This window comes from Vigna unguiculata, chromosome 3, assembly GCF_004118075.2.
Source record: "Vigna unguiculata cultivar IT97K-499-35 chromosome 3, ASM411807v1, whole genome shotgun sequence".
NCBI lineage: Eukaryota > Viridiplantae > Streptophyta > Magnoliopsida > Fabales > Fabaceae > Vigna > Vigna unguiculata.
The window spans coordinates 26,168,551-26,182,472 of record NC_040281.1 but is presented as its reverse complement, the minus strand read 5'-3'; the positions used below and the strand labels follow the sequence as shown (position 1 = coordinate 26,182,472).

The following is a 13,922-nucleotide window of genomic DNA, read 5'->3' as shown; positions in this document are numbered from 1 at the left end:
CAAGATCACTTAAGAGAGGAAGTATTTGTGAACAACTTGGAGCCTAGCTTAAAAGAATGAAGTTTACATCTATATATTTAATTTAAAATCATCATTTGTATTAACATAAATATAACAATTATTTACTTAAATTTAGATATTTTTTCACTATTTTAAAAATATTATTTATTATTAAGTAAGTATTCTATTCATATATTAAAATTGTTAAACTAATCATTTTCAAGAATTTATTTTTCTCCTAAAAAAATGGATACGCATATTTTGTCTTACCATTTACTTAAGCATAAAAACGTCTCTTGCAAAATGCTTAACCATTCGATTACTTGACTTGAAGAATTTAAAGTACCTTAATACGAGTACAATACATTTACTACAGAAAAAATAGTTTTTTGAGTCACTTATTTAGTGGTAGTTTAATTGAAATGCCACTAAGTTAAAAGAAAATAAAAAATTATATAAATTTATAGTCAGTTCACAACCGACAAGATATTTTAAATGTTTATACTGTAGCAAGAGTATTCGGTGCCTAAATCAGTTTATTGGCTCGTTTTTGTTGCAAAGTATTTCACATAGCTAATATCTTCTTTACCTAGGTCATTATTTTTTGTAGGAAAGTATCTTCTTTCTCTCTAGAAGTCATCTTCTCTCCCATGGAAGCCGTTTGTAAATCTTCTTCTTCTTCTCATGCAAATTTCTTTTCCGAAGTGTTTTTCTCCTCTTAGTAAGTTGATTTTTGCTCCTGTAAGTTATTTTTCTCTTTATATTATATTTTCTTTTGAAGTTTTCATAATCCCTAATTTCAATCACTATGTGTTTTTGTATTAGATTCAAGGCAAAGCTCAAGAACGCCATTGAGGTTTTTCGTTCTCCTTCACTTTCAATTTTCGATTTATATTTGTTTCATTTCTCTTTTCCTCTTTTATTCTCTTGTATTCAGTTATCTTTTTCCATAATCATTTTCATCTAATTTCAATCTAAGTCTTTCATCGACACAACCAATAGAGGCATTGGATGACTATTCCAACAAGGTTAACCGTAATGGCATCCGAGTGGGCGATTTGAGGCACATGGATACTTTTCCCCAGAAGCTTGATGTTATATTGTCAGATGCAGAATTGAGGTTCAAAAATTTCAACTATGGTTATTCCAGTTTATGGAAAAAAGCTTATCTAATTGGATTACTTTGATAATAGTCAAGTTTTAGTGATGAATTTAGACATTAATTGAAACTTAAATTATGTTGATAAATAAATTTTCATATTGATAGCATCTATTGTAATCTTAAGCTTTTCTACATCAATATTTGATACTCCAAGAATATCAAGCAATATTGGTATTATTCACAAACCATGTCTTTGATGTGAAAGGTTCACAGAGGATTGTTAGATATTGTTGAAGATATGGCTAGACTTAGATTTTAAGCATATCTTATATGGCAATGGAAAATGCTTTAGTCAAATTGTTTGCTCCCATAGTTTGTATGTGGCTATTCTGCATCAGTGTCATTGGTCTATAAAGCATTATAAATTTTTCACTTCTTTACCATTTATAACTTTCATTTAGTTTGGTTTATGTGTAGTTTACATGCCAAAATGTTATTACAAATTAGATTATCTAATTTATTTGATGAGATTCAAACATATGCAAATACTATTGTATTTAATCTGTTAAGAATATTCATCTTCAGTGTGTTGGGAGTCAATGGTCACTCTTCATTTCAAATTGCTTGGTAAAATTCCTTAAGTGATGCAAATTATAAATAGTAGAGAATACCCAATGGTGTTGTTGTATATAAATTGCAATTTTTTTTCTTTGTATAATATTTATCAATGTGTCTAACAAACAATTATACTAAGCAGTAAATTGTATACTTTGGCTTATGTAGTGTGAATAAAATTATTCCTATATTACGATTAGACATTCTCTTTTTCTTTCTTTTATTTATATTAAATATTTGTTCACAAGCATGCCACTTAACACCACTTGGTTTTTTAGGATTTAAAAGTCAGTGGGAGAATAAAAATTCTGCAGGATTTAGTTCCAAGGTGTAATAAGGTACTCATAGTATTTTGTTGGACCATTGCAAGGTTAATGTTTCTATATTTCCTTCATAATTTGTTATTTATTTATTTATTTATTTTTAATGTTCAGGTAATTAGTAAAGCACTGATCTTAAATGAGATAATCAATTTCATCTTTCCATCACCTTTTAGTTTTTTCACTTGATGATGTTTCCTTCTTAACTAGTAATCTCATTTTGTATCCCAAACAAATTGAGTTTTGTAGTTCCTTTCTATGAAACCTGAAGCAAGTTAATTCAAGGATGAACATGAGCCCTAACATAGACGAGCTTCCTTTAAAAGATGTAAGTCTACCAACTTTGATGATGATCATATTTGTAACACCCCCGGATCCTCTTGGGTTTACCAGGCATCCCACCTGCCACCCTCAAACCGGTTGTGTTAGGTCTGCAGCCCAATACACCCCAACCCATCACCCTTCTCCGTCCATTCATACTGGGTGGGTTGTTGCCAGTGGGAATCGAACCCCCAACCTGACCTTTAACACCTCTGGCTCACCAACAGATGCTACCAGTTGAGCTGCAGCACAACTGGTAGCATCTGTTGGTGAGCCAGAGGTGTTAAAGGTCAGGTTGGGGGTTCGATTCCCACTGGCAACAACCCACCCAGTATGAATGGACGGAGAAGGGTGATGGGTTGGGGTGTATTGGGCTGCAGACCTAACACAACCGGTTTGAGGGTGGCAGGTGGGATGCCTGGTAAGCCCAAGAGGACCCGGGGGTGTTACAAAATATTCAATTAATTTCTGATTGCATAAGATTTAAACATCATGCAAAATTGGATATGTTGGATGTTGTCAGCTTTTGGAAGAATGCTGAAGAAATTTATCCTGATGCTTTGTCTAGGAATTGTGTCTCAAATTATTCTTCTTAACTACTTCTATTTGAAAAGTCAAAAACTAATAGGATAAAGTGATTTCTAACTTGTAAGTTATGGATTTGTTTATGACATTGTTCTCACTATCAGTTGGCAAAGATTAATTGAAGTCAAGTTGGTATGGAAGAAGCAAATAGGGAGAAAAGAAAGAAAGGAATTGATGGAGGCATGCAAAACCACTTTCAAGTTGGTATGGAAGAAGTAGAGAGGGAGAAACGAAAGAAAGAAATTCATGGAGGCATGCAAAACTAGTTTTGAGTTGGGAAACGAATAGATCAGAATGGGAAAACAGATTACCAAAACATTTTTTTTTAAATTAATTTTGCTGGCGGTTGTAACTGTCGCTAAATATTAGATGATTTTTTTTTAAAAAAAATATAATTTTGTTGGCAGTTATAACTGCCATTAAATATTATATAGTTTTTTTTATTATGATTTTGTTGGCGGTTATAATTGCCGCTAAATATTAGATGGTTTTTTTAAAATAAAATTATAATTTTGCTAGCAGTTATAACTGTCGCTAAATTTTAGATATTTTTTTTAAATTATAATTTTGCTGGCGGTTATAATCGCCGCTAAATATTAGATGATTTTCTTTAAAAAAATTATAATTTTGCTGACGGTTATATTAAATTGACACTATAATACTTTTGTGGCACTAAATTCTACGTCGGTTGATTAAGTGACGAAAATAAAAATAGTAACGGTTAAAATCGTCACTAAACCTCACACTTAACTGACGTTAAAAATTAAATTTTTAGTAATGATCATAACTTATAGGGACGAAATGAAAACATCCAATTAACCATGTCCCTAATGATTAGTTAAAAGGTGACATTTTTTAGATTTTGATATATTGAAAAGGAAAATATGTTGTCACTATTTCTAATATTCAGGCGTGGTTAACATTTTAATTAAGACAAAATGACAGACAATGAATTTAATTGTCAAAGTTAGACACTCACGAAGGAAAATTATGTATAAATAACATTTATATTAATATAAAGCATAACAATCAACATTGTCATTATGAAAATGACACGACACGTTTACTATTATAAGATCTATGTGAATTTTGATGCAAATGATTCTATTATAGCCTTACAAGTGACGGTGATAGTGTTGATGAATTTAATACAATTTTACTTACACAATAATTTTAATAAATATAATGATAAAAAATTCTTACATAACTCTTGTCTAATATTATTTAATATTCACCCTATGCAAACATGCCCAACTTAAATAAACGAAATAGTACAGAGTGAAGAATGCATAAAAAAAAAGAAGAGAACTCTTTGGTAAGATGATTGATATGATGCAAAGGAGAAGAAGGGAGAGTAATGTTATACGAATAATGGTATGAATTCATTGACATAATTGAGATCTAATATTGTTTTCTGGTTTTGTAACTCAAACATTTGAATAATTCATAACCCTACTTGGTAATAAGGTAACCTATATCTAAATATGTCGTAGAAAATGTCATCATAGAGGAATAACCAACATGGCCAATATCTAAATGCATGTTATGTAATAAGAATATGATAGCAAAGACATTTCTTAAAAAAAAAAACAATATATATTTAAAAACAAACCAACAATTATATTTTTTAGTAAATACATATTTAAACCCATATAAACAACATAACCTAAAAAGAAATATTTGGAAAATAAAAATTGAGTTTATGGTGATTGTCTTGTTCTTCTTTTAGTTTTGGTAGTATTTGGCTAAAAAAGGTGGAGAACGTGTCAAGTTGACGACTCAGCAGAACAGAACAAATCATTGTCCTTCTCAGATAAAGAAAGACTAACAGCTTCTCACGAGAGTGCAGAATATCTTGGCCTCCATCGAATTCAAGCCTCTTGACTTTTCTCCGACTTACCAATATCTTCAGCAACACGCTATATAAGGAGTTACAAAACCCTCCTTTCTCCCTCAATCACCGAGATGGGAAAAACAACCAAAAACATTTTCTCCTTCTTTCTACTCTGCTCAGTCCTACTTCACCTTTACTTTTCCGAAGGGGTAGTAGCACAAGAGGTAGCAAAATCCGAGAGCGACGCATTAGGGGAACCAGAGAAAAGAGAAACACTAGAAATTATAATAGGTGGAGGTTCGCCTATAATAGGTGGTGGAGGTTCCCCTGCTCCTGCCCCTGAAACTCCATGCCCCCCTCCACCACCCAAACCGCTTAACCGTTTAGAAAGAGCACGTCGCGTGCTTCTCAATTTCAAAACCCTCATCGATGACCCAACCTGTTACACGCAAAACTGGAACGAGAACACTTACGTGTGTGACTTCAGGGGGATACGATGCGCCACGTATCCAAAGGAGGACCAGAAAGCAGTTGCAGGATTGGACTTAAACGGAGCAAGAGTGACGGGTAAAAACGGGTGCGCTTTGCCCCTCTCATCTCTCTTGGGCGTGAACCAAATACCCGAGCTCACATTCTTCCACGTCAACTCCAATGGCTTCGCCGGCACTGTCCCCACCGATGTCATCAAATTCCCCTTCTTCTTCGAGCTCGACCTCAGTAACAACAAAGTCAAAGGCCAGTTTCCCCTCGACGCGATTACGTCGAATCAGCTAGTCTTCCTGGACCTCCGCTTCAACGAACTCACCGGCCCAATTCCCTACCAACTCTTCCAGAAGGATCTCGATGTCATCTTCATCAACAACAACCATTTCACACAGTGCCTCCCCGAGAACTTCGGCTCCACGCCGGCCCGCTACCTCACTTTCGCCAACAACAACCTCACCGGCTCGATTCCCAAGAGCGTCGGTTTCGCACCCAACCTCACCGAAGTTCTCTTCCTCGGGAACCAGTTCGACGGCTGCTTGCCTGTTGAAATCGGAAACCTTAAAAAAGCTGTCGTCTTTGATGTGAGTAAGAATTCTATCACCGGCCCAATCCCTCTCTCCTTCGGCTGCTTGAAGAGCATTCAGTATCTCAATTTGGCTCAAAACAAATTCTACGGCTGTGTTCCCGACAATGTTTGTCAAATTCCTTCTCTCCGCAACAATGGGAATCTCTCCTTGGCCGACAATTACTTCAACGAGGTTGGCCCCTCCTGCTGGAGTTTGATCAAGTCCAAGGTTTTGGATGTCTCAAAGAATTGCATCCCTGGGCTGCCAAACCAAAGGTCACCCAACGAATGCTACCATTTTTACAAGACCAAGAAGACGTGTCCGAATCCGAGTTCTTTCTATACAGTGCCGTGTAAATCGCACTGGGGAAACCCCAGTTCCGAAACCACTGTTCCAACCTCTGCGCCGGTGACTTACAAGACTCTAAAACCGCATCGTTTGAGATTGTGATGGATGACATATCTCGTAGTTGTGGTGAACTATTTGTTGGGGTTCATTGTTACTAATCAACGTCCTTGTCTTTTGTATATTTCTCTTTCCTATTAGCTGTTATTTTGTATTCTGTGTGCCCATTAATAAGCACTGTCGTTGAATTGGGCTTCTTGACTATTCCTTCTTTGGTGTCACTCAAATGTAAGTTCTGTAAGTGGTCGAATAAAATTTGTAATATCTTTGGATGAGAAAATGTGAACCTTCTAATAGAATTTTGTTTGTTTGGGCGTTTCTAAAAGCAGATCATTAATGTAAAGCTGTGATGTCTGTCTTTCCCTGACTCTCTTTTTGGGTTATACAATTTTGTTTTTTTTTTCCTCGCCCTTCCCCACTTCCTATCTCTCAACATCAGTTTCTTCGGGTGAAATGTCTTCGTCAATTTGCATTTTATAAAGGAACCATCATGCATTAATATATTGAAGAAGATAAGGCTTCTGTTCGAACATTGATTTCAGGCGTTTACTTCGTAGACCTTAATGCATCCATCTAGCCGCCAAGTTGAACTATAACATTTCGCCACAGAAAAAGGCTTAACTTGAAAACGAGACGCGATCACAACTTAATATCTTGATTTGGGTGCAAGTAAATACAAAATTTGTTTAACAATTTCAATTTGCTTCCTGCATAAGAATCTCTTGCATACTATAATGCAATTAAAGCTTCGGTGATTTCTTGTTTGCTAGTGACTAATAATTAAGTGCCAAGGACAAACGCCACAGTAGTTAACTAGTAGGTAGGTACCTTACAAAAAAGAAAAAAAGAAAAAGAAAAAACTCACTTGTTCAAGAATAATTTCTTTTTTCCCTTTTTCTTATTTGTATCTAATGATTAATTCTTGAACTGTCATCATTTTCTTTTCTTATTCTTTAACATCAAATCCATTCACATGTTTGAGTTGGTTTATATATTTATAACGCTTTTTCAATACTTTATATCCGTATACGAGAAGGGACAATAGTCCCTTTGAAATTTTAAGGAAAATTATTTTTTAATAAAGTTTTTGTTGATAAATTTTTTATAATACACATGTGACCGCATCTAATAGATGAAAAAAAAAATTGAAAAAAAAAGTTTGATGTGATTTGAAAAAATAAGAAAAAGGTTTGGTATGCGTTGAAAAGTAAATTTCGTCAAGCTTTATATAATAATTTAAACTTTAAGTTTAACTTCTCTTTTGTTATTTTGGTGGAAAAATTTTAAGTCTCCATTTTTTGTAATTAAGTTTCAATTTTAAAAAATTGACTTACTTAAGTCCTTTTCGCTATACAAACAACGTTAGAGACATATCACGTGTCAGTACGTAGTTATTTTTTAAACCTTTTTTTACAAAATTTCGTTATTGTCCATATGTCAAATCTCTTGGTATGATACATGACACTATGTGGCAAAGAACTTCTTATGTTATTGTCAATGCCAAGTGTCATTATCTTGTATTCAATTTAGTCTTAATTTTTTTTTAAAAATTAAACAATGTCATCGCTCTCCAAATTGAGACCAAATTTATTGTTTGCACACACATTTCTCAGTTGTAACTTTTTACAATACAGGAAATAAAACACGTCTATCATTGGCTAAAATATCTTAGAGTCTTTGATGAATATTCTTCTAACGTGCCATGATTGTTATGTATTAATGAAATGTTTACTTTTTATTATCAAGGTAAATTCTCATTTTAAAGATTTGTGTTCCACGACATTGAAGGAGGACAACCTTAATAGGATGGAACAAAATATTCCAATCATTCTCTATAATTTGAAAATAATATTTCTTCAAAAATTCTTCAATTTTGTAACATTCTTGATACCTTGAGTAAGGCTTGTGCCAAATTTATTTTCAAATTTATTTTATTCATTATATTTTTGTTGACTCAATGAATGATACATATGGATAGCTTCCTCTAGCTTCCTCTCCTAAACCAATGAAATTACCGAATCAAATGCTTCAACTCATATACATGCATGTTTCCCTTTACGATTTAAGGAATAAATATGTATCATAAAAATTGTAAATTGCTTTTACATGACTTAGTTAACCATTCCTTCAAATTTTTACATGTCTTATATTTTTTAGGTTTATAAAGAGTCTTAACCAACACTTTAGAGATCTATCAATTGGTCCATTAAGGTCTGATGAAAGCTGGAAAATGAAGTCTTAAATCAAGAAAGAAATTGAGGGAAAAAATCTTGAAAAGACATGTGTTACAATAGGCTACTTTTGGTAGAATAAGAAATCCTAAATGCACTTATATGTTAAAAAAAGTCCCAAATTCCCTTTTAGAATAGGTATGTGAGGCACCTAAATATTGGGAAAAGGGGTAGGTTTTGATTAAAGAAATAGAGGGTGTGGGTGAATTAGCTTAAAAAAGGTTTCTATTAAAAACTTAGTTTCAAAAACTTATCTCAAATTATAAAAAATTAGAATTCACTTTCACTTCAAGACAATTGATAAAGATTAAGAAAACCAATAAAAGATGATAAAGAGAAAAGCAAAAAATACAAGAGTTTATATTCGTTCAGATCACCATTTGATCCTATGTCCAATCTCACCTTTTGTTAGAGGAAATATTGGTTTCATTATCAACAACAAGAGTTTGTAAAATGTACTCGGCAATTACAACACTCACTAGAGGATATCAACCTCAATTTTATACTGATTCAAAGAGATTTTATACCCTATTCACTTTTGACTCCCTTCAAGAGAATTTTGGTATTTATCCATTCTTTGACTATCCACAAGATGCTAAGCCAAATAAACTCTATCACAACACTCACAAAACACATAACGAACCTAGAAACAATCCATAAAATACAATTGAAAAGAGATCACCATAGTAGAAGCACTTTGGAAACCTTTGATCACAACACAACACTTTAGCTCTCAAATCTTTAGAACACTTTGAAAAGGTGTATTGATCTTAGAAAAAATGTTTGTATTTCACTTCTTAGATTGCTTATCAAATTTGTTAAAAGAAAACACTTGTTTTCATTTTATAAAGACCATAAAACCTATTTTTCAAGTTGAAAACTGATGCATATAATCAATTATATTATATGGTAATCAATTATTCTAACCGATTTTCTGAACAAATTGCAATGTCTCTAAGTAATAACAAATTATACACACTCCTCATTAAATGCCCAAGCCTAATAAAATTGATTAGTAATTGATTATATAACTGCAATTAAAAAAGCTAAAAAACATGTAGTCACAAATAATCGGTTATTCCAATGCATAATTGATTATACTATTTTGAAGAAAAATTTAACAAATTATGTAATCGATTAAAAATCTAGTTTTTGTTTTTCATAAAATCTAAATTTTCAAAAACGTTTTGCTCTTTTTAGTTTAGTTTAAGTATTGCGTGCTATGATCCAAAGTCCAAATAAGCACCTTGTCCGATGTACATAAACACAAAAACAAAGATGGCTTAATCTAGACTTGAAAATTCATTAGTATCTTGAAAACCTCATCAAAACATTATCTTTCTTCAGAGTTGGAAGATTGTTCTTGAATATGAAAACTAAAGACTATATAAGAAAGTTTTCCCTTGATGAAAATCACACCTTTGAAAGCCTTTTGTGAGACTATTGCTTGCCTAATTGAGTTTTCATAAGTGACCTCTCTTTCTCTTGCCTTCTTGGAGCAATAAGAAGATTTTTTAGAAACCCTCTATAAGTCTTAGCCATCCATCTTTAGTCGTTTATACTTGGTAAAGTGATCCCTATCTCACCCCTACTGCATTTATTTCTCCTTATTCAATATCTTCTATTGTCTTGTCCCATTCCATTCAAACTTTATTATAAGCACTAAAATCAAACTTCGTAATCAACTCAAAGTTTACAATTATGAAAACTGATAATAAAATCGGTTTACAAAAAAATTAGTGATAAAAATAATAATAAAACTCCCATGCTACCCCGTTCCGGCGCTATGCCTCACCAACACTACATGCAACATCATCTGCTTCTGTGTAACGAATTACACGATCATCACCAAACACAAATAGATAAGGTGAGCTAACAATATAAATATATACATACTCACAAATCAAGTGTACACACCCACTCATCCGAGAACTCTATTCTTCGATTCCATAAAGCATGGCCACCACCATGTCTATCCACGTTCTACATCTTCGGATGATGACCTTAAGATGTCTTTTGCCGCCACAAGCCACAACTTGTAGATACACGTGTGGGACTATCATGTTACGAACCACCATCCGTAACCCAAGTGGAGTTCCCAATACAAACGATAATTCATACTCTCGACACAAGATTAGCAACATCAATGGCCACAACCTGTGATTGCTCAATCAGGTGTAGACCATCCATACGAGCCACAACTCATACACTCACACCGGTTACCAACTCACCAGGCTACAACCTGGGATCGCCACGTGTTCGCCCTCCATTCTGAGCCACAACTCAAGGAATGCTCCAACAAATGCCATAGTTAAGGTATCATCCAAAGCCTTGTAGACCATGCACCATCCAAAGAAAACAACCCCTTGTACCCTGCATTATCACCTGGCAGTGCCAAAGTCCCGCCAAGTGAAAATCCATTGCAGACCGCCTAGCAAAACCCATCGGTCGTCAGGCACCACGTGTCCCAATGCCTGCCCACACACTTGTCGCTAGGCGGGAACGTCCTCATCGCCAGGCACTAAGCGCTCCAGACCTCACTTTTTTGTAGTTATCGCTTGGCGATTCAGATCCCACCGCCAAGTCCTACACCAATAATGCAAATTTATTGATTTTAGGCACAATAGAGAAGATTGTATTCACAATCCAGGCATCCAAAACACACAACAACCTTCATCAAGTTACTTACATCATATTCCACAGTCTTGAACCCCACACTTCTTTATTTATTTCCACTATTTCTATTCCCATATGGGTTCACCACCCTAAGTATAGCAACACTTAGGTTTGATTAAGATAGACCCTGCTCCTCCACCATATGCCACAATCAACCCATCCTACATATATTCCATTATTGTCCCCAAATATTACCTCAACATCCACCCAATTCCAAGCAACATAACAATTATACTTTAGCCTATATTTACACCTCTTATTCAACTTATGCAACTTCACATAGCAACTCTAACCCCTAAATTATATTCTTCCTCCCAATCAACCAAGACCCTAGTTTAATTAAACCTCTATTGCACTATCATTGTATTTGATCCTTCCAAAATCAAATCAAAGTTTAACAGTCTCACATGGTCTTAACTCATGCATTACTTACTCTTTCAACACCATATCTAACATATCACAACTCCACCTTTTTCATACCCAATGGACACAAACAAAATTCCCAACCCGCACTATACATCAAAACACATTGTAACATCACTATTGGAAATTACTTAAATAAAATAAAATAAATAATAATTGAAAAACAATGTCATAATTTTATTATTCCCAAACGCGGGAAAGTTTGAAAATTATTCGACACGCTTAAAATTAAATAAATCGATTCAAAAATGTATTACAAGTTCTAAAACACCAGCTACATGAAAAAAAAACATAATCAAAATCTTTAGCCAAAGGTCCCATGCCATCCCTCTCTCCGACGCTATGTATCAACAACATCACCTGATATATCATCTACTCCCTGTGACACGTCACACGATCATCGCCAAACACAAACATAAAGGGTGAGCTCATAAATAATTAACATATAAGTTAATGAAATCAAGATACACCTCACTATTTTATTCTAGTTAGTTCTTGGACAAGACCTTAATACCCCAAGGCTTTCCAACCTGCAAATCACACAACCATTGACCATGGATTCAGGATATATGATGCTCCCACGAACCTGCCCACTCGTGGTCCTGCCTCTACGAACCTCCCTGCTCATAGTCCAACTCTACAGATCTCCCCACCCGTAATTCAACACACATTAGCCACCAACTACGAACCTCCCTGCTCGCAGCACCTCTCAAGTGTGAGCACGGAACATACGAACCTCCCCGCTCGTATCCCCACACGAGAGTATCTGGATATAAACCTCCTCACTCATATCATCATATGTTCACCATTATCCATGAACCTACCCGCTCATGGTACAACATCTTCTTATCCAAGTCTTACATGACAACACACAATGCATGCAAGAAAAATCCACTACCTGTAGTGCTATCGCCTGGCGCTACCTAAGCATGTGCCGCCAGGCGCTATATCAGTAGCGAGACTCTATTGGTTTTAGCACCCAAACAGATTGTACTACAATCTAAAGTACTTCCAAAATTCCAAACGTAAACTCATCAATCATGATTCTAGTGATTGAGCCTTTAGGTGGCCTTGGGCTTGATGATGGGCTTGTTGATGCATTTGGGCTTAGGCTTGTTGAGATCACATAAAAAACTCCTAAAACATATTCCACTTTATCGAATTGTGTTACTTCATATAACTTAGGGATTGTGTTTTTGATAATTGTTCTAAGTTGTTAAATGATGCATTCTTTGCAAAATCTCTTCTACCACTCAATCTTTGAAGATCATTCTATGTCACAATCCTTCCTTTTGTAAATTCAACCTTGTTCCTTCAATATGGATGATTTTTGTGGTAAAAACTATCAATGACAGTTGCACCATAATTTATTTGAACTATACGTCAAGATAAACACCTTACTACACTTCAAATAAATTAGGCAAACAAATCATTAATTTTCCACATCAAAGTTACCTTCATCACAAAATTTTTCTCATCTGAAACATCTTACATTAATACTCCATCTTTCCACAAAATTTTCAACTCATTTGAGAAGATGTAAATAACCATCAATTTTCTTCTTTTGATTTGATGGGCAAGGAATTATAATGGTAAAGAACATAAATTATTTATGCCCTCATTTAGCCTTTGATCTTGGTTTCTTAATTGGTTTGTGTGCTTTAAAAGATTGTTTTAATTAGGATTTTTTTTTTAATTGAAGTTATTGAGCATGAGATACAAAAACATGTTAAAATAACTTTTTAGTTGCGTAAATTTTCTTTCATGTTTTAAGGTGTGTTAATGCAGCTACAACTAAGTTAAGCTCATGGAGGTATGGAAATAAATTGATTAAAACTTCATGACACCTTAGAGATAAATCCAAGAATAGCAAATAATTAAAACAACAAAAAGTCAAGTCAAGCATTGCATGAAGAAGGCAAGAGAAGCATTGAAAGGTGAAGAACTTTGGCCGAGCCAAACCGAATTTCGATAAGTTAAGAGGGAATGAACAACAAAAATTGGACCTTATGGTTTTCTCCATCTTTTTCCACAAAAAGGGTTTTGATAAATAAAAAGTATTTACGATAAAAGATAATTTGGAAAAAATATATCTTTAGATATTTTATTTGATATTTTTATATAATTATTTTATTTAATTATATTCATAAATATCAAAAGATAATATTTTTCTAATCTTTTGGAATTTGGCAAGATCTTATTAAATATTTTAAAATTTCCATAACAAACTAATATGTCTTGAAGGTATTGGATTTGTTTAGAAGATAATTGGGGGAGATTAATTATTAGAAAGAAAGATGATCTTTTTTGACTTTGAATTTCTTTTGTAAAATAAAGATCAATTAAAGAATAAAGAAT

General features: G+C 33.9%; 1 protein-coding gene across 1 annotated transcript; it reads left to right on the top strand.

Annotated features, from left to right (window-relative positions):
* Positions 1-4,712: 4,712 nt before the first annotated feature.
* LOC114178429 (uncharacterized protein At4g06744-like) lies at positions 4,713-6,559 on the top strand. Its single transcript, XM_028064328.1, has one exon. It carries the CDS (start codon positions 4,909-4,911, stop codon positions 6,277-6,279), a length of 1,371 nt encoding a protein of 456 aa, XP_027920129.1. The 5' UTR covers positions 4,713-4,908; the 3' UTR covers positions 6,280-6,559.
* Positions 6,560-13,922: the final 7,363 nt, after the last annotated feature.